This window comes from Amblyraja radiata, chromosome 6, assembly GCF_010909765.2.
Source record: "Amblyraja radiata isolate CabotCenter1 chromosome 6, sAmbRad1.1.pri, whole genome shotgun sequence".
Lineage (NCBI taxonomy): Eukaryota > Metazoa > Chordata > Chondrichthyes > Rajiformes > Rajidae > Amblyraja > Amblyraja radiata.
In genome coordinates, this window is record NC_045961.1 from 16,354,304 (window position 1) to 16,382,283 (window position 27,980).

The 27,980-nt window shown below is 43.2% G+C and overlaps 1 protein-coding gene across 1 annotated transcript; it reads right to left on the reverse strand.

Moving 5' to 3' along the window:
- alg5 (ALG5 dolichyl-phosphate beta-glucosyltransferase) lies at positions 1-27,917 on the reverse strand. Its single transcript, XM_033022235.1, has 10 exons — positions 27,799-27,917; positions 25,100-25,274; positions 22,019-22,065; positions 19,926-19,994; positions 14,925-15,017; positions 8,378-8,491; positions 7,061-7,120; positions 5,710-5,861; positions 4,346-4,431; positions 1-556 (listed from the first exon to the last, which is right to left on the reverse strand). The coding sequence occupies exons 1-10, from the start codon at positions 27,856-27,858 to the stop codon at positions 441-443; spliced, it is 972 nt and encodes a 323-aa protein (XP_032878126.1). The 5' UTR covers positions 27,859-27,917; the 3' UTR covers positions 1-440.
- Positions 27,918-27,980: the final 63 nt, after the last annotated feature.

The window sequence follows — 27,980 nt, forward strand, 5'->3', positions numbered from 1 at the left end:
TTTTGAGTCATGCTCTCTTTGCAACGAGGCATGGCAATTTCGTTTAATTTGGCAACCGAATTGTACAAAAATGTTTAAGACAGTGCTGTCAATCACTCAGCACTAAATATGCATTTCATTAATTGGATCCCATTTACAGAAAGAGTTGTCCAAGACATTATAACCATGATACAGACGAGAATGATGCACCATTATTCGTTAAATATAAGCCGTTCCCCTGTGTTTTTTTGGTCTTTTGAATCATTTTATCTCTGATTCAACCAATCTGTCCAGGAAGTTTCCACTTCATTTTCCAGCATGCAATCCATAGAGAGCCATGAAAGCGAAGCAAACTCTGTCACCTTCTGCAGTAAATCTCTTGAGTCGCCCTGTCCCCTGATTATATTCTTGTTTGAGCTTTCTCATTTGCTGTTTCACCTTCTCAATTACAGTCCAATAACTTAATTGACCTTTTTGGGCTTTTCCAGATTCCAGGCACCAGTGAGGTAACGTAATCGAATGAAGAGAAGATCTTTACCCATCTGTAGCCAACTCCAGAAAGGAACGAGCTTGGATCCTGTAATGCAAGATAAATAAAGTGGAATTGATGGGAAAAAAGTGCTGACTGGAGTAACTCAGTGGGTCAGGCAGCAGGACACGGATAGTTAATGTTTCGGGTCGGGACCCTTCTTCAGACCTGGGTCCCAATCTGAAACTTTGAAATGTGAAGAAGAATGATAAGAGGAACGAAGGCATAAGGTGAAATAATTAGTTATTGAGGAACAGTTAAATAGAGATACAAGGAACTGTTGATGCTGGAATCCTGAGCAGAACACAAAATGCTACGGTAACTCAGCTTCTCTGGAAGGCATGGACTGACGACATTATTGTCAGGACTGAAGAAATTCCTGACCTGAAAAGTTACCAGGTCTGAAGAAAGGTCCAGACCTGGAATGTTGTCTGTCCATTCCCTGCACAGATGCTGCCTGACCCGAAGTATCTGCAGTTCATTGTGTCTCCATTTAACTGTCCCTTAATAGCTACATTATTTCACTGTCTGCCTTTGTTCCTCTCGCCATCCTCCTTCACCTTCTCTGCTATCCAGAGTAACTTGACTTCTCTATCAGTTCAGATCAACACAAACTGTTACTCTAGGACAACATTGTTGTCATTTGGGATAGTATCATTAAGGGAATAGACACCATTCTCTGTCACAAGGATCAGAACGCCAAAGATACACAAAATGCTGGAGTAACTCAGCGGGACAGGCAGCATCTCTGGATACATACATAGATACATAGAAAATAGGTGCAGGAGTAGGCCATTCGGCCCTTCGAGCCTGCACCGCCATTCAATACGATCATGGCTGATCATCCAACTCAGTATCCCGTACCTGCCTTCTCTCCATACCCCCTGATCCCTTTAGCCACAAGGGCCACATCTAACTCCCTCTTAAATATAGCCAATGAACTGGCCTCAACTACCCTCTGTGGCAGAGAGTTCCAGAGATTCACCACTCTCTGTGTGAAAAAGTTTCTTCTCATCTCGGTCCTAAAGGATTTCCCCCTTATCCTTAAGCTGTGACCCCTTGTCCTGGACTTCCCCAACATCGGGAACAATCTTCCTGCATCTAGCCTGTCCAACCCCATAAGAATTTTGTACGTTTCTATAAGATCCCCTCTCAATCTCCTAAATTCTAGCGAGTATAAGCCAAGTCTATCCAGTCTTTCTTCATATGAAAGTCCTGACATCCCAGGAATCAGTCTAGTGAACCTTCTCTGCACTCCCTCTATGGCTATAATGTCCTTCCTCAGATTTGGAGACCAAAACTGTACGCAATACTCCAGGTGTGGTCTCACCAAGACCCTGTACAACTGCAGTAGAACATCCCTGCTCCTATACTCAAATCCTTTTGCTATGAAAGCTAACATACCATTCGCTTTCTTCACTGCCTGCTGCACCTGCATGCCCACTTTCAATGACTGGTGTACCATGACACCCAGGTCTCGCTGCATCTCCCCTTTTCCTAATCGGCCACCATTTAGATAATAGCCACCATGGAGAGAAGGAATGGGTGACGTTTCGGGTTGAGACCTTTCGTCTGAAGAAAGGTCTCGACCCGAAAGGTCACCCATTTCTTCTCTCCACAGATGCTGCCTGTCCTGCTGAGTTACTCCAGCATTTTGTGTCTTCTTCGATTTAAACCAACATCTGCAGTTCTTTCCTACACTCTTAGTCCCAAAGGATGTGCTGTCAGCCTGGTGCCCAGATTCAGGTTAGTCTGACCGGCAAAGGAACTTGGAGTGGGAGGGGAAAGATCCAGTCATCGTGGTCCATGTGGGTACTGATGACATAGGTCGAACAAGGAAAGAGGTTCTGCTCAGGGAATTTGAACATCTAGGCACCAAATTGAAAACCAGAACCAGAAAGGTAATAATCTCTGGATTGCTTCTTGGGCCACATGCAAATTGGCATAGGGTTGAGAAGATTAAATTGTTAAATGTGTGGCTCAAAGGATGGTGTGAAAGAAATGGATTTGAATTTGTGGGACATTGGCACCAGTATTGGGGGAAGCTGTTCCAACGGGGTGGACTCCACTTGAACCCGCTGGAACCAGGGCCGCATAACCAGGGTTAGAGATGGGGATTTAAACTATATAGTAGGGGGGGAGGGGTCAACAATTTGGAAATACATGGATGAAGTTAAAGGGAAGGAGAGTGCAGGAGAGGTCACGGAAGTCTCCAGAAGTAATAGGACAGGAAGTTTAAGTCGGGATGAATAACTAAGGTCAGGTAACGTTGGGACAAATGTGAGAAGAGGGGTGGTGAATACTGAACTAAAGGTGTTATATTTGAATGCACACGTAATACAGAACAAAGTGGACAAGCTTTTAGCGCAGTTAGATATTGGTAGGTAGGACCTTGTGGGTATTATGGAGACGTGGTTGAGAGAGGATATGAGCTGGGAGCTGAATATCCAAGGTTACATGTCCTATTGAAAAGACAAACAGTGGGGAGAGGGTTGGGTAAGCTCTTCTGGGATTGAATGAAATTCAGTCCTTAACAAAGGGTGCCATAGGATCAGAAGATGTAAAATCCTTGTGGGTTGAGATGCAAAACTGCAAAGGTAAAACGATGGGATTTATTTACAGGCCCCCAAACAGTAGCCAGGAAGTAGGGTGCAAGCTACATCCGGAGATATAATCGGCGTGGAAAAAAAGATAATGTTACAGTGGTCATGAAGGATTTCAACCTGCAGGTAGACTGGGATAATCAGGTTGGTACTGGATCCCAAGAGAGGGAATTTGTACAGTGCCTATGAGATGGTTTCTTAGAGCAGCTTGTAGTTGAGCCCACCAGGAAAAAGACAATTCTGGATCTAGTATAATGTAATAAATCGGATTTGATTAGGGAACGCAAGGTAAAGGAACCACTCGGAGATAGTGTCCATAATATGATAAAATTCAACCTGCAATTTGGAGGGAGAAAATTAATCGAATGTCCGTATTTCTGTTGAGCAGAGGCATTAGGGAGGAGCTGGCTAAAGTTGACTGGAAAGGGACCCGAGCAGGAATGACGGTGGAACAGGAATGGGAGGAATATATGGGAATAATTTGGAAGATGCAGGATCTTTTCATTCCAAAGAGAAAGAAAGATTCTAACAGAACAGTGAGGCAACCATGGCTAAGAAGGGAAGTCAAAGACCAGCAAAAAACTACAAGAGAAGGAATATAACATTGCAAAGATTAGTAGGAAGCCAGAGGATTGGGAAGCTTTTAAAAAACAGAAAGGCAATATGGGGAGAAAAGTAAGCTAGCCAATAATATAAAAGAAGATAACAAAGGTTTCTTCAGATATATAAATAAGAAAGAGGCAAGAGTGGATGTCAGACTGCTGGAAAATGATGCTGGAAAGGTGATAATGGGGTATAAAGAAATGGCAGAGGAATTTAATACATTTTTTGCACCAGTTTTCTCAGTAGAAGACACCAGGAACGTGGGTAAAATTCAAGATAGTCAGGTGTGCAAGTTAGTGGAGTGATCATCACCAAAGTGAAGGTTCTTGAGAAGCTGAAAGATCTAAAGGTGGATAAGTTACCTGGACCGGATGAACTGCATCCCAGGCTTCTGAAAGAGGTGGCTTTAGAAATTGTGGAGGCATAAGTTGTGATCTTTCAAGAATCACTAAAGTTAGGGGTGGTTCCAGATGATTGGAAAAATGCCCATATTATCTGATTTGATTAAATAGCATACAAAACAAAGCTTTTCACTGTATCTCAGTACATGTGACAATTATAAAACCGAAGCCACTGAGTTTCTCCAATATTTGCTGTCTCTACTCTGCACACTGATGTCTACATTACTCACCCTCGATCTCTGTCCATTCCACTGCGACTTCTGTAATTGGAATCTTTAAACACTGAGCAATGTAGAGGAGTTCCACGTCAAAAGCCCTGAAATGTATATTAAAACCAATTGTAAGATTATAGAAAAAAAGTGAGCAAGTAGCAAGTTTGCAATATATATAAAGGACAAGAAATCTTAACATTTTTATTTTATTTTCCTCAACCCGCCTCGTAATGGCGGTTAAGTTCTTAGGTTTGCACATACTGGTCCGGAGATGGATGTTGGTAAAAAGACAGAGTGCTGGAGTAACTCAGCAGGTCAGGCAGCATCTCTGGAGAATGTTTCGAGTCAGAACCCTTCTTCAGCCTGATTGTAGTAGTGGGGAGAAATCTGGAAGAGAGGTGGGGGCAGGACAAAGCCTGGCCCTTTCATTTTTCCTATATACTGTTCATTCACAGAACACAGAAGAGTACAGGCCTCCGTGCTGAACATGATGCCAAGATCAACTTTTATAGGCCTGCACATAATCCACATCTCTACTTTTTCTGCAAATCCATGTGTCAATCCAAAAGTCTCTTAAACACCGCTATTGTGTCTGCCTCAACCCCCACCCTTGGCAGCAACTCAAGGCACTCACCACCCTGTGTAAAACAAGTTGCCCGCACATCTCCTTTAAATCGATAGTACAGTACTGCAATCTTCCTTAAGAAATAGAAATTAACTTTTCCAGAGATTCAAATTAAGTGATATCAACAAATCTGTATATTCAAAAAGCCATTTTAACGGGGGCAGCACAGTGGCATAACAGGTAGAGTTGCTGCCTGACAGCGCCAGAGGCCCAGGTTCGATCCTGACCTCGGGTGCTATCTGTATAGAGTTTGCACATTCTCCCCGTGACCACGAGTTTCCTCCAGACACTCTAGATTTCTTCAACATCCCAAAGACGTGTGGCTTTGTAGGTTAATTAGCCTCTGTAAATTGTCCCTAGTCTGTAGGATAGAACGATATATGATTCGATAGAACTGTATTTATCCCAGGAGGGAAATTGATCTGACATCAGTCAGAAAACACAACAAGATATGTGAAACATGAAATTAAACTGATGAGTGGAAAGTCTAGGATTGGGGATATGCAAAGATTGAGGAGGGGTGAGAAAGGGAGTCAGTCCACCCCATGACAGAAGGGAGAGGAGTTATACAGTTTGATAGCCACAGGGGAAAAGGATCTCCTGTGCCGTTCTGTGCTGCATCTTGGTCGAACCAGTTTGTTGCTGAAGGTGCTCAGGTTGACCAGTGTGTCCCGTGATCGATGGTTGGTGAGGCAGAGGGCCTGTTTCCATGCTGTATCTCTACAACAAAAATAAATGGTGTAATTCAAAAGCATACCAGCGGTCCACATGCAACGTAGAGAAGGTTCTTCGAGCTGCTTCTCTGGTCAAAAGCTTGAAGCCGCACTGTGTGTCCTTGACACCCCTCACACACAAAAACCACACCAGAAAGTGGAACCCATACATGAGCAGTGTCCGAAAATAAGAACGCTGAAACAGAAAAGGTAAAACTCCATCAAAAGTCATCGACAATCAAATTGATATAACTCAGAATATAAACACAAGGAACTGCAGATGCTGGTTTACAAAAAGGACGCAACATGCTGGAGTAATTCAGTCGGTCAGGCAGCATCTCAGTAGAGCATGGATAGCTGACGCTCCATTTCGAAACGACTGAAGAAAGGTCAAGACCCGAAAAGTCTGCTCTCATGTTTTCCAGAGATGCTGCCCGAACCGCTGAGTTGCTCCAGCATTTTTTTTTGATATAATTCAGAAGTTGATTTGCAAAATAGAATTTTGAAAAGCTTGCAAATACAATTTTAAAAAGTGGTCCCTTAAGCCTTCTGGTCCCTCTGGTTCTCGATTCCCTACTCTGGGTAAAAGACTCTGTGCATTCACCCTATCTATTCCCCACATGACTTTGTACAGCTCTACAATATCACCCCTCAGCTGCCTGCGCTCCAAGGAATGAAGACGTTGTCCGCCCAACCTCTCCCTGTAGCTCAGGCCCTCGTGTACGTGCCTCAACGAACTTCTCTCGAACCTCTTCAGGTGCACAGTAGAGAATATGCTGACCGGTTGCATCGTGGCTTGGTTCGGCAACCTGAGCATCCAGGAGCGGAAAAGGCTGCAAAAAGTTGTAAACACTGCCCAGTCCATCATCGGCTCTGACCTCCCCACCATCGAGGGGATCTATAGCAGGCGCTGCCTCAAAAAGGCTGCAAGCATCATCAAGGACCCACACCATCCTGGCCACACACTCATCTCTCCGCTGCCATCAGGTAGAAGGTACACAAGCCTGAAATCTGCAACATCCAGGTTCAGGAACAGCCTCTCCCCCACAGCCATCAGATTATTAAACACAACTTCAAACAAACTATGAACTATAACAGCCTATTGCACTTTATCTGTGTATTTATGTGTGCATATATATATTCTATGGTACATGGTCACACTGATCTGAGCTGTATTAATGCCTAAAATATTCTGTCGTGCTGCAGCAAGCAAGAATTTTATTGTCCTATCTGGGCCACATGACATTAAACTCTCTTGACTTGACTTGAACTACCTCCTCTGGCAACCTGTTCCATAAGTTGTATTGCTAAAATTCAAATTGGAGTAATGTTTTCAAATGGCATTCAAATTCACACAACAACTTCATCTGTTTATAGCTCAACATTTGCTCTTACGTTGGCGATTGTTTCTTTCTCCAAATGAGCTCTTGACCCACATGAAATGGCCATGTCGTCCTGAAAGAGAGATTAAAGTTAATTCAGTTAGCTGATTTCCCACAAAAGTATTGAACTGATCAGGCAATGTGTTGTTGAAACAGGAAACTACAGTGTACCGGCAACTCTAAAAAAAAAAAATGGTATTTTCAATTTTCTAATAGTACAAAGATTTAAAAAAAAGTTAAATGAAAACTCTATTACTTAAATTAGGTTGTTGGCCGTTAAATAACTTCTCGGGCAGCACAGTGGTGCAGCGGTAAAGTTGCTGCCTCAGTGCCAGAGACTTGGGTTAGATCCTGACTACGGGTGCTGTCGGTGTGGAATTTGTACATACCGTGACAGCATGGGTTTTCTCCGGGTGCTCCCATTACCTCCCAGATCCCAGAGACGTACAGGTTAGTAGGTTAATGGTTTCTGTAAATTGTCCCTAGTGTGTAGGATAGAACTAGTGCACGGGTGATCGATGGTCGGCGTGGACTTGGTGGGCCAATGGGCCTGTTTCTACGCTGCACACCGGCATCTTTACGTCTATTAAAATGGCACTACAAACTATACGTCAACGGATTATCTAATTCATTCAAAATTCTGTTCCACAAGTTGCATGAATTATGGTGATAAAAATTCATTGCAACTCATGACCCCAAATTCAATGTGAAGAAGGTACAGGAACCTGAAAACCATGAGCTCCAGACTCAGGAACAGCTTCTTCCCAGCTCTTGAACACTACAAACACGAACTAAACAATGAACTACGAACTATCTTGGCTGCACTCGGGACTTTGGCCTTTTATTTTGCACTAATAATTTAATTTATTGAATTTTGGTTTTCGTTGACTACTGTGTTTACAGGCCTGTTAGGCTGCTGTAAGTAAGAATTTCCTTGTTCTGTTTTCGGTACATATGACAATTAAACACTCCTAACCCTTGATTCATTCTGAACAATTCATATGGGACTTGTTCGGAGAATACAGCATGTATCCATATTTTCTTGATATATTGGTTTTGGTCATACCACACAACTACTTCACATTACTTTTCAGCCACTACCAGAAATTTGGAAACCAGATATGAAGGGAGGTTCTGAAGACAATAGGGCAGCATCTTTTGCAATTCACTTATCAACTTAAAGCAGTCATTTTGCACTAAGTTCCATCCTTTGGATCTTGAAAGAACAACATGGAACCAAATAGTTTTCTGGAGGTTTGATTACATTTGCAGCAAATTGGCTGCATTTTCCACAGATCAGACATATGCACAAACACAGGGCAATACTCACAGGGCCCGGCTGGAGAGCTTTCAGAGCCGCTTCGACTTTCTCAATATCAGCAAATTTAGTAGCTCCGTCGGCATCAGCCATGAGAATAAATCTTCCTCGCGAGCTCAGTACACCCTGGTCAGAAATAATGTGTGTCATTGTAAATGCTATAATGTGTATACATGCTAATGACATGATTAAGCTTCAGAGCAGATGAGAAAGGGACACAACAATCAATGGTGCTTTACAATCACATGTGAAAACGCACAGTAACATTTTTTTCTGGTATACTCTTCAGTAAAGTATTGCCAAACCTAAGCACAATCCCCGATTAGCAAAGTACAGAAATGATCCACTGAGGCCACATATTAGTTGCACACCAGCATCTGCAGTTCCTTGTGTCTTCAATGCCCCGCATAGCTACAGTGCCCTCCATAATGTTTGGAACAAAGACCCATCATTTATTTATTTGCCTCTTTCCTCCACAATTTGAGATTTGTAATAGAAGAAATCACATGTGGTTAAAGTGCACATTGTCAGATTTCAATAAAGGCCATTTTTATACCTTTTGGTTTCACCATGTAGAAATTACAGCTATGTTTATACATCGCCCCACCCCCATTTCAGGGCACCATAATGTTTGGGACACAGAAATGTCATGTAAATTAAAGTAGCCATGTTTAGTATTTTGTTGCATATCCTTTGCATGCAATGACTGTTTGTGAAGTCAGCGATCCATGGACATCACCTGCTGGGTGTCTTCTCGGGTGATGCTCTGCCAGGCCTGTATTGTAGCCATCTTTAGCTAATGCTTGTTTTGGGGGCTAGTCCCCTTCAGTTTTCTCTTCAGCATATAAAAGGCATGCTAAATTGGGTTCAGATCGGGTGATTGACTTGGCCACTCAAGAATTTACCATTTTTTAGCTTTGAAAAACTCCTTTGTTGCATTAGCAGTATGTTTGGGATCATTGTCTTGCTGTGGAATGAATTGCTGTCCAATGAGTTTGAGGCATTTGTTTGAACTTGAGCAGATAGGATGTGTCTATACACTTCAGAATTCATTATGCTACTACCATCAGCAGTTGTATCATCAATGAAGATAAGTGAGCCAGTACCTTCAGCAGCCATACATGCCCAGGCCATAACACCCCCACCACCGTGTTTCACAGATGAGGTGGTATGCTTTGGATCTTGGGCAGTTCCTTCTCTCCTCCATACTTTGCTCTTGTTATCACTCTGATAAGTCAATCTTCGTCTCATCTGCCCACAAGACCTTTTTCCAGAACAGTGGTTGCTCTTTTAAGTACTTCATGGCAAACTGTAACCTGGCCATCCTATTTTTGTGGCAAACCAGTGGTTTGTACCTTGCAGTGTAGCATTTGTATTTCTGTTCATGAAGTCTTCTGCGGAGAGTAGTCATTGACAAATCCACACCTGAAGAGTGTTTCTGATCTGTCGGACAGGTGTTTGTTCTCTTTCTTCTTAATGATGTTCCAAACAGTTGATTTTGGTAAGCCTAAGATTTGGCTGATGTCACTAAAGGGCCTGTCCCACTTTGCGACTACTGACGCTCGTAGTCGCCCCAAAAACCGTCGTAGCCACTCCGCGTCACCGTCACGTCAAGTTGTATGACACTCTGCATCGCCCGCCTTCACAGCACAAGAAGGTTACACCGAAGTATAATCATCACATTGGAAATTAACTTATCTACAATAAATCTAAGGACCAATAACTTTTTAAGAAATAAATTTATTTAACGTCAGCGTCACCGGGTATCACCCGCAGGACAGCATACGTCAGCGTGTGACATGATAAGACGCCCAGGTGTCGCCTGAAGATTTTGAACATTCCAAAATCCAGGGGCAGCAGGGAGACACCGCGCGTCACTACATGTGTCATTGCCCGACCACGCCGCGACAATCTCTTTCCAGGCTGTCGCCGAAAATGTCGCCCAAGTGGGACAGGCCCGTATCGGTTTTATTCTTGTTTCTGTCTCATTACGGCTTCTTTAACTTTTATTGGCACAACTTTGGTCCTCATGTTGATAAACAGCAATAAAAATTTCCAAAGGTGATGGAAAGACTGGAGGAAAGACTGGGTGCTGAGAGCTGTCTTATACCTGCATTAAGGAGGCAATTAAACACACCTGAGCAATTACAGACACCTGTGAAGCCATGTGTCCCAAACATTATGGTGCCCTGAAATGGGGGGACTATGTAAAACACTGCTGTAATTCCTACATGATGAAACAAAAAGGTATAAAAATGGTCTTTATTAAAATCTGACAATGAGCACTTGAACAACATGTGATTTTTTCTATTACAAATCTCAAATTGTGGAGTACAGAGGCAAATAAATAAATGATGGGTCTTTGTCACAAACATTATGTCACACTATCCATTCTCAAGGAGACATGGGAGAATTTTATTATAAGCTAGCTTCAAAAAGGAACAAGAACACAATGTGTTTCAAGCACCATGCACCCTTCAGATGTGCAAACAAGGGCAGGAGCAACAGATAAGGTTTTACATGCTGCAGAGTATAGAACTCAGAGAGTGCTGTCACAGAGTTAAAGGCTGCACACTAGCTACACAAATATTATGGTAAAAAGTGATTCAACATCACATCAGAGTAAAGAAAATAAAGGGCTGATCTTCCAAGAGTGTGGAGACAATTAAGAATTTGGATGAATAGACAAAGACAACTGCAAAACACAAAGTCGTGGAGGAACTCAGCGGGTCAGGCAGCATCTGAGGAGGGTAGGGACCCTTCTTAGAAACATAGAAATTAGGTGCAGGAGTAGGCCATTCGGCCCTTCGAGCCTGCACCGCCATTCAATATGATCATGGCTGATCATCCAACTCAGTATCCCGTACCTGCCTTCTCTCCATACCTTCTGATCCCCTTAGCCACAAGGGCCACATCTAACTCCCTCTTAAATATTGAATCCTTTATTGAATTGATTCCTTTATTTGTCAAATATAGCCAATGAACTGGCCTCGACTACCCTCTGTGGCAGAGAGATCCAGAGATTCACCACTCTCTGTGTGAAAAAAGTTCTTCTCATCTCGGTTTTAAAGGATTTCCCCCTTATCCTTAAGCTGTGACCCCTTGTCCTGGACTTCCCCAACATCGGGAACAATCTTCCTGCATCTAGCCTGTCCAACCCCTTAAGAATTTTGTAAGTTTCTATGATCCCCTCTCAATCTCCTAAATTCTAGAGAGTATAAACCAAGTCTATCCAGTCTTTCTTCATAAGACAGTCCTGACATCCCAGGAATCAGTCTGGTGAACCTTCTCTGCACTCCCTCTATGGCAATAATGTCCTTCCTCAGATTTGGAGACCAAAACTGTACGCAATACTCCAGGTGTGGTCTCACCAAGACCCTGTACAACTGCAGTAGAACCTCCCTGCTCCTATACTCAAATCCTTTTGCTATGAAAGCTAACATACCATTCGCTTTCTTCACTGCCTGCTGCACCTGCATGCCTACTTTCAATGACTGGTGTACCATGACACCCAGGTCTCGCTGCATCTCCCCTTTTCCTAATCGGCCACCATTTAGATAATAGTCTGCTTTCCTGTTTTTGCCACCAAAATGGATAACCTCACATTTATCCACATTATACTGCATCTGCCAAACATTTGCCCACTCACTCAACCTATCCAAGTCACCTTGCAGTCTCCTAGCATCCTCCTCACAGCTAACACTGCCCCCCAGCTTAGTGTAATCCGCAAACTTGGAGATATTGCCTTCAATTCCCTCATCCAGATCATTAATATATATTGTAAATAGCTGGGGTCCCAGCACTGAGCCTTGCGGTACCCCACTAGTCACTGCCTGCCATTGTGAAAAGGACCCGTTTACTCCTACTCTTTGCTTCCTGTTTGCCAGCCAGTTCTCTATCCACATCAATACTGAATCCCCAATGCCGTGTGCTTTAAGTTTGTATACTAATCTCTTATGTGGGACCTTGTCGAAAGCCTTCTGGAAGTCCAGATACACCACATCCACTGGTTCTCCCCTATCCACGCTACTAGTTACATCCTCGAAAAATTCTATAAGATTCGTCAGACATGATTTACCTTTCGTAAATCCATGCTGACTTTGTCCAATGATTTCACCACTTTCCAAATGTGCTGCTATCCCATCTTTAATAACTGACTCTAGCAATTTCCCCACTACCGATGTTAGACTAACTGGTCTGTAATTCCCCGATTTCTCTCTCCCTCCCTTCTTAAAAAGTGGGGTTACGTTTGCTACCCGCCAATCCTCAGGAACTACTCCAGAATCTAAAGAGTTTTGAAAGATTATTACTAATGCATCCACTATTTCTGGAGCTACTTCCTTAAGTACTCTGGGATGCAGCCTATCTGGCCCTGGGGATTTATCGGCCTTTAATCCATTCAATTTACCCAACACCACTTCCCGACTAACCTGGATTTCACTCAATTCCTCCAACTCCTTGTCCCCTGCTATTTCCGGCAGATTATTTATGTCTTCCTTAGTGAAGACGGAACCAAAGTAGTTATTCAATTGGTCCGCCATATCCTTGTTCCCCATGATCAACTCACCTGTTTCTGACTGCAAGGGACCTACATTTGTTTTAACTAATCTCTTTCTTTTCACATATCTATAAAAACTTTTGCAGTCAGTTTTTATGTTCCCTGCCAGTTTTCTTTCATAATCTATTTTTCCTTTCCTAATTAAGCCCTTTGTCCTCCTCTGCTGGTCTCTGAATTTCTCCCATGCTGCTTTTTCTGACTAATTTGTACGCATCATCCTTCGCTTTGATACTATCCCTGATTTCCCTTGTTATCCACGGATGCACTACCTTCCCTGATTTATTCTTTTGCCAAACTGGGATGAACAATTTTTGTAGTTCATCCATGCAGTCTTTAAATGTCTTCCATTGCATATCCACCGTCAACCCTTTTAGAATTAATTGCCAGTCAATCTTGGCCAATTCGCGTCTCATACCCTCAAAGTTACCTTTCTTTAAGTTCAGAACCATTGTTTCTGAATTAACAATGTCACTCTCCATCCTAATGAAGAACTCAACCATATTATGGTCACTCTTGCCCAAGGGGGCACGTACAACAAGACTGCTAACTAACCCTTCCTCATTACTCAATACCCAGTCTAAAATAGCCTGCACTCTCGTTGGTTCCTCTACATGTTGATTTAGATAACTATCCCGCATACATTCCAAGAAATCCTCTTCTTCAGCACCCCTGCCAATTTGATTCACCCAATCTATATGTAGATTGAAGTCACCCATTATAACTGTTTTACCCTTGTCGCATGCATTTCTAATTTCCTGTTTGATACCATCTCCAACTTCACTACTACTGTTAGGTGGCCTGTACACAACACCCACCAGCGTTTTCTGCCCCTTAGTGTTTCGCAGCTCTACCCATACCGATTCCACATCCTCCAAACTAATGTCCTTCCTTTCCATTGCGTTAATCTCCTCTCTAACCAGCAACGCTACCCCACCTCCTTTTCCTTTCTCTCTATCCCTCCTGAATATTGAATATCCCTGGATGTTCAGCTCCCAGCCTTGGTCACCCTGGAGCCATGTCTCCGTGATCCCAACTATATCATAATCATCAATGGCTATCTGCACGTTCAACTCATCCACCTTATTACGAATACTCCTTGCATTGAGACACAAAGCCTTCAGGCTTGTTTTTACAACTCTCTTACCCCTTATACAATTATGTTGAAAAGTGGCCCTTTTTGATTTTTGCCCTGATTTTGTCTGCCTGCCACTTTTACTTTTCACCTTGCTACCTATTGCTTCTACCCTCATTTTACACCCCCCTGCCTCTCTGCTCTTGTACCCATCCCCCTGCCACATTAGTTTAAATCTTCACCCGGCCAGAAAGGCCACAAAGTGCCTCGACCCGAAACGTCACCCATTCCTTCTTGCCAGAGATACTGCCTGGCCTGCAAAGTTACTCCAGCTTTTAGTGTCTATATATTCATGTCCTCTAGAGCTGCTAGATTGGGCGATGGAAAGCTGAATGACCAACACTTCGCAGTTATAACTTCAAAAGAAAGCTCTGGCACGAAGATAACTCCACCTGCACTGGAAAAAATATTGTTGATTTGATGAGGTTAAATTTAGCTCGTACAATTAAAAACTGTGAACATCGTACGTAGAACAGTACAGAACCGGAACAGGCCCTGTGGCCAACAAGGTCTGTGCTGAACATAATGCCAAGTTACATTAATCACCTCTGCCTGTGCACTCTCTCACTCCCTGCACATTCATGTGGCCATCTAAAAGTCTCTTAAACACTATTGTATCTGCCTCCGCCACCACCCCTGGCAGTGCGTTCCACACCCCCATTACCCTCTGTATTAAAAAAACTTGCCCTGCACATCTCCTTTAAACTTCGCCCCTTTCACCTTAAAGCTATACCTTCTAGTCTTTGACATTTCCACCCTGGGGAAAAAGGCTCTGAGGTGAACGAATTACAATGTGGAATCAGAAATTTTACATTAACCCACAGATGTTTGTCAGTAAAGGATCGGATGAAAGAAAATTAAAACCATACCATTTTAATAGCTCCACCTTTCCCACGGTTTTGTGTTAGCGTTAGTACACGTACTGCATCTGACCCATACTTCTTAGAATATGTCAATCCAACCTGCAGCACATTAAAACAAAACAATTGCAAGATTTAGACAACGTACGAAAAAGATTCCATGAGGTAATCTTGCCAACATATTGCCAGACTTAATTTTAACAAGCTTTCTTTCTTTTTGACAAAACATTTGTTGCAGAGTTCAATGTCACTAATATAGGCAAGAAGTAAAGCCAGAGTTGTACAGCGCAGAAACAGGCCCTTTGGCCCAACCAGCCCATGCTGACCAACATTCCCCAACCCACCTGTACTTGGCCCACATCCCTCCAAACCCATCCCATCCATGTATCTGTCCATATGTTCCCCAAACGTTGTGATAGTACCTGCCTCAACCACCTTCTCTGGCAGCTCGCTCCACACACCCACAGCGTAAAAAGGTTGCCCCTCATCAAATAGGCTCCATCAAATAACAGTTCTTCATTTCACAATGGCTTTAATTTGATTGACAAGCATCTTAAATTTGAAATATTAGTCACTGGTGCTGACTTTACAAAAGACCAGTGCTTTATTTGTGATGGTGAGGTGTACATATAAATATCATTATTTCATTTCCAGGCCAAGTGACACGTATGCTTATTAAGGGTGTATACTGGCACCATTTTGTCTACAATGTGCCACGAAGGACAATTTTCAGGGTTCCTCGGATAATGGGAGCAGCAGTAGTGGCAGTAATTAGCAGCAGTAATTATGATTTTTCACATTTTCACAGTTTAGGAACCAAACTCCAAAGCAGAAGACAGAATTATATATTGGCTCCATTAAAGACCTATTGATTTAAACTCTAGATTATGCATGAGAACACGAACCATACTCAGGAAACTATCCACAATGATTAATCATGTAACAATAGGCTCCCACAATAAAAAAGGTTTCTTTCACAACCTGCAGTTCCATACAATCAGAACCTTTTTCCCAGGATGGAATAATCAAATACTAAAGGGCATAGCCTTATGGTGAGTGGGATGACATTGATTCAGTCTGTCAGGGGAGACCTGATAGAAGTATATAAAATTATGAGAGGCATAGATAGGGGAGACAGTCAGAACCTTTTTCCCCAGTGTGGAAATATCAAATACTAGAAGGCATAGCTTTAAGGTAAGTGGGGCAAAGTTTAAAGGTGATGTACGGCGCAAGTTTGTTTTATACAGAGGATGGCGGGTGCCTGCAACAGGGGTGGAGGCAGGTACGATTGTGGTGTTTAAAAGACTATTGGATAGGCTGACAGATAAAGCAGGGAATGGAGGGATATGGATAACATGCAAGCAGATAAGAATTGGTCCTGGCATTAGATTCGGCACAGACATTGAGGGCTGAAGGGCCTGTTTCGGTGCTGTACTGTTCTACGTTCACACGGAACCAACTACATATGATTTATATCCAATGGCTATTAATGACAGGAGAGACATGCACATTTGTGCTTTTTCAAACTGTGATTTTACGCTGCAAATCTGAAATTAAAATCAGAAAAGGCCGCAAATACTCGGCAGATGATTTAGCATTTATGGAGAGACAGGATTGTTGTTTCAGGTTGATGAACCGTCACTGTTTGTAGCAAAGAGCAGGATGTCGGTAAGGAAAGCTGCTGGTTGAAATCTGAGGGAGAGCCAAGTTATAAATAATTTTGAGACACAAGGGACTGCAGATGCTGGAATCTTGAGCAAAACTCAAAGTACCGGAGTACAAATTAAACAAGGCAGGCAGCATCTGCGGAGAGTTGGACATTTGAAGGGTCCCCACCCAAAATGTCGTCTGTCCATTCCCTCCACAGATGTTGCGTGACCAGCCGAGATCCTCCAGCACTTTGTGCTTTACTTATAAATAACTTTTTGAATGGATTGAGTTAATGTAAATTAATTGCTTTTGCTATTCTTGTGCTTTAGTGTTTCATTGTGTTTATTATCTTTAAAACAATTGTTTTTGAAACAGTATCAGTGTTAATAATGTTTTGAATGTATGTGAATGTCTGAAGGACAAGCTACATTAATACCCATTGCTACTATATATTGTTGAAAGATACAGCATGGAAACAGGCTCGTCGACACACCGAATCAATGCTGACCATCGATTACCTGTACACTAGTTCTGTGTATCTAACTTTTTCATCCACTCCCTGCACACTGGGGACAATTTACAGGGGGCCAATTAACCGACAAACCTGCATGCCTTTGGGCTATGGAAGAGGAAACCCACGCAGTCACAGGGAGAATGTGCAAACTCCACACAGACAGCACCCGAAGTCAGGATCGATCATGGGTCTCTGGTGTTGTGAGACAGCGGTTCTACCAGCTATGCCACTGTGCCATCCCCTCAGATTTCAATAATGAAACTGCCAATGTATTCAATTTCTCCCATTCAAAAATACTTAATTTTGGAAAACCCCAAATGTGGACTGATACTGATTAGGACATGTCTTATTGATGTGCCGTAAATTCCACCACATCAGTGAGTGATGTGTTATTTAATTTTACTTTAGCAAAACACAAAGTGCTGGAGGAACTCAGCTGGTTAGGCAACATCTGTTATCAGGCAATTGAACCATCCTATCACCAACTAGAAAGCGGTCCTGACCTACCACCTACCTCATTGGAGACCCTCGGACTATCTTTAATTGGACTTTACTGGACTTTATCTTGTGCTAAACGTTATTCCCTTTATCGTGTACCTGTACACTGTGGATGGCTTGATTGTAATCATGTATAGTCTTTTCATTGACTGGATGGCACGTGACACAAAAGCTTTTCACCGTACTAAACTTTGGAGGGAATGGACAGGCGACGATTTTGTGCTTCCATTCCATTCTCTCCACAGATGCAGCCTGACTTGCTGAGGTCTTCCAGTGCTCCTCAAGATTCCACCATCTGCTGTTTCTTATATTGTTATTTTTACTTTAGTTGGACAATGAGTCTGATTGTGTCAATCTGGTGTCCCCTGATTAAGAATGACTGCCCACTTGCACTCACCTAGGCCAGAGGTAGAGGCCTATTATGCTGCTGCTCTGTAGGGGCAAGGTTGAGACAGCGACCTGGTGTTGTAACTGGAGACCCAGTCCTTGACAGAAGGCAATGTGTGGGAGAGAACCACCTTTAATTTTAACTATTTAAAAAATTCATTAAAACCGAATTAGAAGATAATAACGTTAACACAAAAATAATTAAAAGTATTAAAAGTCAAAGGGATCTACAAGAGGCACTGCCTCAAAAAGGCAGCCAGCATCAACAAAGACCCACACCACTCTGGCCACGCTCTCATCTCGCTTCTACCATCGCAAAGAAGGTACAGGAGCCTGAAAACCGTGACCTCCAGGTTCAACAACAGTTTCTTCCCAAGAACCAATAATATCCTTTCAACAACATTGAAAAGAGACGTGGACAGGTACATGGATTAGGAAACGTATAGAGGGATATGGGCTAAACTTGGACAGGTTTGACTAGTATAGGTGGAGCTTCCACCTATGTCAATGATCTGTTTCCTATCATTGACGTCAGACACACAGACTTGTAATTACGCTAATTCTTGCTGCTCTACTTCGATAAGCTATCACATTAGTCCACCACCTGCCATTGCACACATCACTGGTGACAAACAAAGATTTTGTACACTGTCAGGCCCCAGCAATGTCCTCCCTGAGCCGTCTTTTATTCTAAGGACTTTGTTTTATGCAATAATGCTGGTGTTATTGATTTTTTTTGTTTATTATCTTAGCGACAAATGCTTTGTTTACAGGCCTGTTATACTGCTACATGTAAAAAGTCCATTGCAAAGATGGACACAAAATGCTGGAATGACTCAGTGGGTAAGGCAGCATCCCTGGAGAACATGGAGAGGCAACATTTCGGATCAGAACCCAGTTCAGACATGTTGTCCCCGAGATGTTGCCTGACTTGCTGAGTTACTCCAGCAATTTGGGTCTAACTTTAAAATAAACCAGCATCTGCAGTTCCTTGTTCTCACATCATAAGAATTTAATTAGGGGGCGCTGACCTGTGCGTGGCTGCCCAGCCTGCAGCTGTCTGTCTTTTCATCTTTTTTTTATTTTTAGTTAGTTAAAGTGTTTTTGTTTCTGGAGTTCTAGACTTTTTTATGTGGGGGGTGGGGGGGGGAAGGGGGAAACTACCTTTCAGGGTCCCTACCTGGTCGGAGAGGCAGCTTTTCTCCGGGCTGCAGCTTCGACCCGTCCTCGCGGCCTACCAGCGGGCCTGGAGCGGCGTTTCCTGTCGGGCACTGCCCAGAACCACGGCTTCGGCAGCGGCACAGCGCTGGAGCGCTATCGTGGAGCGGGCGATGCCTTGCCTGGGTCGCCGCGCTGGAGCTCCGGTGAGCTGAAGACCGCCGAGTAAAACATCGCGGAGCTGCGGGTTTGAGGAGCGGCCCAGCTGCGGGCGGCGGCGCCGAACTGTACACCGGGAGCCTGGGATCTCTAGATGAGATCGCCAGTTGTGGAGCTCCAACCGGCGCGGCCCTGTTGGCTTCGGAAGCCGCGGCCTCCAGTACGGAAGCGGCCGTTCCAGGGTTCCCAGGCCGCTGCGAGGATTCTCCCGACGCCGGAGCAACATCAACCGGCGAGAACGGCCAGGAACATCGGGCCTCCGTAGAGGCAACTGTGGAGGCCTCAATTGGCTCGACTATGGGTGAACTGGGGTTGGGGACTGGACATTATGCCTTCCCTCATGGTGGGAGCCATTGTGGGGGGATGTTCTTTATGTTTAAATCTCTTATTAATGTTATGTCTGTATTCTTTCTTTATGTGCTGCATTGGCAAGAAGCATTTCACTACACCTAGGTGTATGTGACCAATAAATAACCTTTGAACCTTTTTTGAACCTTTAATTGTTCTGTTTTCAGTCCTTAAAGGCAGTTAAACACTCTGATCTTCTACCGAAACCCACGCAATTTGTTGTCGGGAGTTCCTACCTCTGTCGTTTTGTCTTTGCTGCCGTCATCCACCACAATCACCTCATAGGAAAATGAAGAGTCTTTCTTCTACAAGGAAGATAAAAACAAAATGTGAAAATATAATTTGAAAATGTAAACATAATATTTAATGCAATCTATCTATAACATTATAAAATGAATCAAATATTTCTCTGAAATAGGAAGATTGTAAAAGTAAGTGGGAGGGTACATGGGAAAAGAGGAAATAGTCGAGGGGCTAACGCAACACTTGTTGATACTGTGGCTTCCTTTGCTGTAATCCATTAAGTCATTAGACAAAGATGTGAACATAAGTATTAATATGGAAAATCCTGCTGGAGCTCTTTGCACAGACAGACATGTTTGTGCACATCCCTTTCTTTCTTTGTTTATTATATTATCTATTGAGTAGTGTGTCATAGTCATAAAGCATGGAAATAGGTCTTCAACCCAATTTACCCACACCGACCAACATCCCCCATCTACACTAATCCCACCTGCCTGCGTTTGGCCCATATCCCTCTTTCCTATCCATGTGCCTGTCCAAATGTTTCTTAAATGTTGCGATAGTACCTGCTTCAACTACCTCCTCCGGCAGCTCGTTCCATACATCCATTTTACATTTTTGTGTAAAAAGTTATTCCTCAGGTTCCTAGTAGATCTTTCCCCCCTCACCTAAACCTATGTCTTCTGGTTCTCGATTCCCCTACTCTGGGCAAATGACTCCAGTGTTTACAACCTGTTTACAACTCAACATTTACATATCTGTTGTGCTGCTGCAAGTAAGAATTTCATTGTTCCGTTTCAGGACAGATGGAAATAAAATACCCTTCAATCTTTAAGCTAAACTCTCTAGTATTTGACAATTCCACCCTAGGAAGAGGTTTCTGATTGCCACCCTATCCATGCCTTTCATATTTTTAATAATTCTGCAAAATTTGTTGTGTTTCGGTAAGATCTCCTTATGAAAACAAATGTTTTAGGGCAAGGCTTCACAAGGAGAGACGTGTATAGCTGTTCATAGTGCAATGCTACATTCCTTGGTGGCCAAAGTAGACATTTGGAGATGTATTACCACAACACAAAACATCTTGGAAATCATTCCCATGAATTCACTTATTAAAAATAATAATGTAAACACGAGAGCCCATATTTTAAATGACAATAGACAATACACAATAGGTGCAGGAGTAGGCCATTCGAGCCAGCACTGCCATTCAATGTGATCATGGATGATAATCCCCAATCAGTACCGCATTCCTGCCTTCTCCCCATATCCCCTGAATCCGCTATCTTTAAGAGCCCTATCTAGCTCTCTCTTGAAAGTATCGAAAGAACCGGCCTCCACCGCCCTCTGAGGCAGAGAATTCCACAGACTCACAACTCTCTGTGAGATAAAGTGTTTCCTCGTCTCTGTTCAAAATGGCTTACCCTTATTCTTAAACTGTGGCCCCTGGTTCTGGTCTCCCCCAACATCGGGAACATGTTTCCTGCCTCTAGCGTGTCCAAACCCTTAACAATCTTATATGTTTCAATAAGATACCCTCTCATCCTTCTAAACTCCAGAGTGTACAAGCCCAGCCGCTCCATTCTCTCAGCATATGACAGTCCCGCCATCCCGGGAAATAAACTTGTAAACCTACACAGCACTCCCTCAATAGCAAGGACGTCCTTCCTCAAATTAGGGGACCAAAACTGCACACAATACTCCAGGTGTGGTCTCACTAGGGCCCTGTACAACTGCAGAAGGACCTCTTTGCTCCTATACTCGACTGCTCTTGTTATAAAAGCCAATATGCCAATTGCTTTCTTCACTGCCTGCTGTACCTGCATGCTTACTTTCATAGACTGATGAACAAGGACCCCCAGATCCCGTTGTACTTTCCCTTTTCCCAACGACGCCATTTAGATAGTAATCTGCCTTCCTGTTTTTGATACCAAAGTGGACAAGTACAGTTTTGCACATTATGCCATTTTAAAGGAGAATAAATAACAGAAAAACAAGGTTCTGCATTCACATATTAAGTGCATTCCAAATAAAACCAAAAATGATGAATGCAATAAAGGATTAGTGAGACAGTAAACCTCAATACCAGTCTTTGTTCCAAATATTCCAGTGCTTCATCCATCATCAGAGGTACTGGAATTAAAGAAGAAACATGAGAATTTTAGTTCATGACCAAGGTGATCTTTTACAAGAAAAGTCACAAAGTGCCGGCATAACTTGGCAGACCAGGTAATCAGGTAATTGTTTTGATTATGTTATAATAATAATAATAATAAATGTATTTGTATAACATATTTAAAAACAACTCACGTTGACCAAAGTGCTGTACATCAGTGCAGGTACTAATTTGATACATACAAAGGTAGACAGACCGAACAATACATACAAAAACTGTTTACAGCGCACCCTCAGAGGGCCTCAAAAACGCTAGGGAGTAGAAATAGGTTTTGCGTCGTGACTTAAAGGAGCAGTTCTGATGAGGAGCGGGATGCTATTCTACAGTTTAGGTGCTGCAACCGCAAAAGCGCGGTCACCCCTGAGCTTAAACCTAGACCGCGGGATAGTCAGTAGCCCCAAGTCGGCCGACCTGACGGACCTGGAGGTAGAATGGTGGGTTAGAAGATTTTTGATATGGGGGGGTCAATCCCGTTAAGGGCTATGTATACGTATAAGAGGAGCTTGAAGTTGATTCTGTACCGTACTGGGAGCCAGTGGAGAGAGTTGGCTGCTTTCCCAAGGCAGCATGAAGTGCAGATGGAGTCGATGGTGGGGAGTCTAGTCTGTGTGATGGACTGGGCTTCATCTCCAATTCTCTGCAATTTCTTGTAGTCTTTGAGAGTTTGTAAATTTTATTTCAATTTCAATCAGAGGAAAACGTGCTACATTAATCGACAATATCACTGCCCAGCGTCAGAGAGGTCAATACTTTGCATCTGTTTAAATAGTGCAGGGCATATGACATTCATTGCATAAGCTCTCACACTAAATATGCTTCAACTACCTCCTCTGGCAGCTCGTTCCATATACGCACTACCCTACTGCTGACAGAAGATGTGAGAGCATAACACGAATTACAGCTGGCACCAATTTTTTAATATCATCTTCAGGACGTTATGTAACTCTAAATGTGAAAAGTTTTGAAAGCTGGATATGTGTCAGAAATTATATCCATATCTTTTCCTTCGGAGTATTGGAGGTTGAGGGGAGGGTGACCTGATAGAAGTGTATAAAATTATGAGAGGCGTTGATAGGGTAGACAGTCAGAACTTCCCCAGGATGGAAATGTCAAAGACTAGCTTTAAGTTGAGAGGGGAAAAATGTAAAGGAGATGTGCAGAGCAAAATATTTTTTCACAGAGCGTGGTGGGTACATGGAACGTGCTGCCAGGGGTGGTGGTGGTGGAGGCAAATACGATAGTGGCTTAAACTAGAGGCTTTTGGACATGGACATGTAGGGAATGGAGGTATATGGATCACGTGCAGGCAGAGGAGTTTCGTTTACTTGGCATCATGTTCGGCACAGAACTACACTGCCCTCCATAATGTTTTGGACAAATACCCAGTGTTTATTTATTTGCCTTGATACTCCACAATTTGAGATTTTCAATGGAAAAAAAAAATCACATGTGGTTAAAGTGCACATTGTCAGGTATTTTTATACATTTTGGTTTCACCGTGTAGAAATTACAGCTGCGTTTATACATAGTACCCCCATTTTAGGGCACCATAATGTTTGGGACACATGGCTTCACAGGTGTTTGTAATTGCTCAGGTGTGTTCAATTGCCTCCTTAATGCAGGTATAAGAGAGCTCTAAGCATCTAGTCTTTCCTCCAGTCTTTCCATCACCTTTGGAAACATTTCTTGCTGTTTATCAACATGGGGACCAAAGTTGTGCCAATGAAAGTCAAAGAAGCCATTAAGCCAAACCTTAGGCTTACCAAAATCAACTGCTTGGAACATCATTAAGACGAAAGAGAGCACTGGTGAGCGTACTAATCACAAAGGAACTGACAGGCCAAGGACGACCTCCATAGCTGATAACAGAAGAATTCTCAATATAATAAAGAAAAATCCACAAACACCTGTCCGACAGATCAGAAACACTCTTCAGGAGTGTATTAATCAATGACCACTGTCTGCAGAAGATTTCATGAACAGAAATTGCAAGATGCAAACCACGGGTTAGCTGCAAAAATAAGATGGCCAGGTTAGTTTGCCAAGAAGTACTTAAAAGAGCAACCAGTTATGGAATAAAGGTCTTGTGGACAGATGAGACGAAAATTAACATATCAGAGTGATGGCAAGAGCAAAGTATGGAAGAGAGAAGGAACTGCCCAAGATCCAAAGCATACCACCTCATCTGTGAAACACGGTGGTGGGGGTGTTATGGCCTGGGCATGTATGGCTGCTGAAGGTACTGACTCCCTTATCACCATCATAATGAATTCTGAAGTGTATAGGCACATCCTATCTGCTCAAGTTCAAACAAATGCCTCAAAACTCATTGGCCGGCGGTTCATTCGACAGCAAGACAATGATCCCAAACATACTGCTAAAGCAACAAAGGAGTTTTTCAAAGGTAAAAAATGGTCAATTCTTGAGTGGCCAAGTCAATCACCCGATCTGAACCCAATTAAGCATGCCTTTTATATGCTAAAGGAAAAAACTGAAGGGGACTAGCCCCAAAACAAGCATATGCTAAAGATATGTTGCAATACAGGCCTGGCAGAGCAACACCATCACTCAGCAACTGGTGATGTCCATGAATCGCAGACTTCAAGCAATCATGGCATGCAAAGGATATGCAACAAAATACTAAACATGACTACTTTCATTTACATGACATTGCTGTGTCCCAAACATTATGGTGCCCTGAAATGGGGGGGGGGGGGACTTATGTATAAACACAGCTGTAATTTCTACATGATGAAAATGTTTAAAAATGTCCTTTATTAAAATCTGACAATCTGCACTTTAACCACATGTGATTTTTTCTATTACAAATCTCAAATTGTGGAGTACAGAGGCAAATAAATAAATGATGGGTCTTTGTCCTAAACATTATGGAGGGCACTGTATGGTCTGTTCTATGTTCTATTGACATTTATCATAATGTATGTCAAGAATCACAACACTTGTAAAGCTGATTCTGATTTTAAGACTTACATCTTTGTTCTTCATTATACGATGGGACAATAACAGATAGTTCTTTAGTAGAAGGATCATGGATACTTGGGAACAATTCCTTTCTTGCAGAATTTACGTTTAAGAAATACTTCTCTTTCTCTCCACGAACAAGGTTTGGCATTTTTATCGCTGTCGCATGTGCAATAAACACGAGCTGTGGAAACAATATGATAAAGAAAACCTGTCAGATTGAAAAACAGATACTGTTGACACATGTGCAGAAGGATCTTGGGGTCCAAGTCCATAATTCCCTGAAAGAGGCAACACATTTATAGAGTGGTAAAGAAGGCATATGGTGTTCTGTTCTTCAATGGTCGGGGATATTGAGGATGCGTCAGGAAGTTACGATGCAGCTTTATAGGACTTTGTTGAGTCGCATTTGGAGTATTGCGTGCAGTTCTGGTCGCCCCATTACAGGAAGAATGTGGAGGCTTTGGAGAGGGTGCAGAGAAGTATACCAGAATTATAACTGGATTTGGGGGTATTAGTTGCAGGGAGAGGTTGGACAGACTTGGATTGTTTTCTCTGGAAGGCCAGAGATTACGGGGAGACCTGATAGAAGTATATAACATTATAAGAGGAATAGATAGGGTAGAGTCAGAATCTTTTACCCAAGCTGGAAATATCAAATACTAGAGCGCATCGCTTTAAAGTGAGAGGGACAAACCCTAAAGATTTGTAGGACAAGTTTTTTTTACACACAGAGGGTAGTGGGTGCCTACAACACTGCCAGGGGTGGTGGCAGAGACATACAATAGAGATGTTTAAGAGACTTTTGGATGGGCTCATGGATATGCAGGGAATGAAGGGGCATAGATTGTGTATGGCCAGATAAGACTTGGTCTTGGTATCATGTTCGGCAGAAATTGTGGGTTGAAAGGCCTGTTCCTGTGCTGTACTGTTCTATATTCTCAGTTATGATATTCCTTCACCTCTCACAAGTCACGGGGCAGAAATTTCCATACAAAATATGAGGCCATTTAGCTTCATCAAATCTTTACCAGCTTCTTGAACAATCACATTCTTGGATCTTGAATTGATGAAGTCCACTAGCATCTTTCAGCTGAGCTGTAGCAGTCATTGGAGGAGACAATAAATGTGATTAAGATATTTGTTTGGAGGCTTAGTGATGTTAGGCAAAACTTGGTGGCAGTACTGATGCAGCGTGTGATAAGAATGGAGTGTCATCTGCTCAGTAAACAGTCAGTCAGTAAGGTATAGAATATGTAAAATAAATATCATGGCTTCCGTTTTTTGTTTGCACGACGAACATTTAATCTGGCATTGGAAGGCATTTGGTCCAATGGCAAATACTAAACTTTGTACAAGAACCTTTCAGGGTATAAACTATAGGGAAAGGTCAGGCAGTCTAGGACTTTATTCCATGAAGGGCAGAGGCATAAGTTTAGACTTTGGAGAAACTGTGTGGATACAGCCTCTTCGACCCAACGAGTCTGCACTGACCAGCGATCCCCATACACTAGGACTATCCTACACACTAGGGACAATATAATGAAGCCAATTAGCCTGCAAACCTGCAAGTCTTTGGAGTGTGGGAGGAAATCCAAGCACCCAGAGAAAACCCACGCGGTCACAGGAAGAACGTACAAATTCTGTACAGACAGCACCCAAGGACAGGATTGAACCCAGGTCTCTGCTGTTGTGAGTCAGCAACTCTACCGCTGTGCCACTGTGCCGTCTGAGGGGTTATTGTACAAAGGTGAATAAAATCATGAGGGGATTATATAGGGTGAATGCACACTTTCACCCAGGGTAGGGGAATCAAGAACCAGAGGACATAAGTTTAAGAGAGGGGAAAGATTTAATAGGAACCCGAGGGACAACTTTTTCATACTGAGGGTGGTGGGGGTGTATGGAACAGGCTGTCAGATGAGGTAGTTGATGTAGGTATTATAACAACATTTAAAATACATTTAGACAAATACGTGGAGAGGAAAGGTTTAGAGGTTTAGAGGTTTAAAGGTTCCATCGAACGTGTCCAAAGACAGGCAGCTAGATTTGTTACTAACACCTATGAGAGAGAAGCGAGTGTCACCAAACTTCTGAATTCTCTGGGGTGGAACGCTCTCCAAGACAGACGTGAAGCTCACCGTTTGACCTGTGTTTTACAAAATGTTAAATGGTCAGCTCGACATAGATCGAGCAGACGAGGGCATTCGATCCAATTTGTAATCCCAGCTACATTAACAGATGTGTACAGCAATTCGTTCTCCCCCCGCACAATTAAAGCATGGAATAATCTCCACCCTACTATAGTTACCCAACCAGATGCAACTAAATTGAAAGTAGCTCTTTCTTCCTAATAACCCTTTCTAGCTTAAGCCCTCCCTTCACCACCTCCAGTTTAAATTCCATTTGGAATATTTTGGAAGACCAAGAACCAAGAGGGATAGACACAAAAAGCTGGAGTAACTCCGCGGGACAGGTAGCATCTCCGGAGAGAATGAATAGGGGACGTTTCGGGTCGGGACCCTACTTCGGGTTTAGAGGGAGATTGGCCAAACGCGGGCAGGTGGGACTAGATCGGGCATCTTGGGTCAGAATGGGCGAGTTGGGCCGAAGGGTCTGTTTCTGTGCTGTGACCAGGTACCGGCGGACCGAGTGACTCGACCTCCGCACGGACACCCACACCCCGGCCCGGCCCGGCTCGCACTCACCAGGCCCAGGGCTGCCAGCGCGACAGCCACCAGGATCTGCAGCGCTGCCGCCGGCTCCATCACCGCCGACAGGCCGCTGCCGGCACCCGCCGCAACCAATGGGAGTGACCGCCGGCACCCGCCGCAACCAATGGGAGCGGCCGCCGGCACCCGCTGCAACCAATGGGAGCGGCCGCCTGCCC

Excerpts from the sequence above, each read along its gene's own strand:
- alg5 (XM_033022235.1), bottom strand. The coding sequence starts at position 27,858 with ATGGAGCCGGCGGCAGCGCTGCAGATCCTGGTGGCTGTCGCGCTGGCA. Across the intron at positions 22,066-25,099 it reads GTATAATGAAGAACAAAGAT|TACCTCTGATGATGGATGAA; the intron begins GTAAGTCTTAAA and ends CTTTAATTCCAG. Across the intron at positions 4,432-5,709 it reads ACGTTGCATGTGGACCGCTG|GGCTTTTGACGTGGAACTCC; the intron begins GTATGCTTTTGA and ends TATACATTTCAG.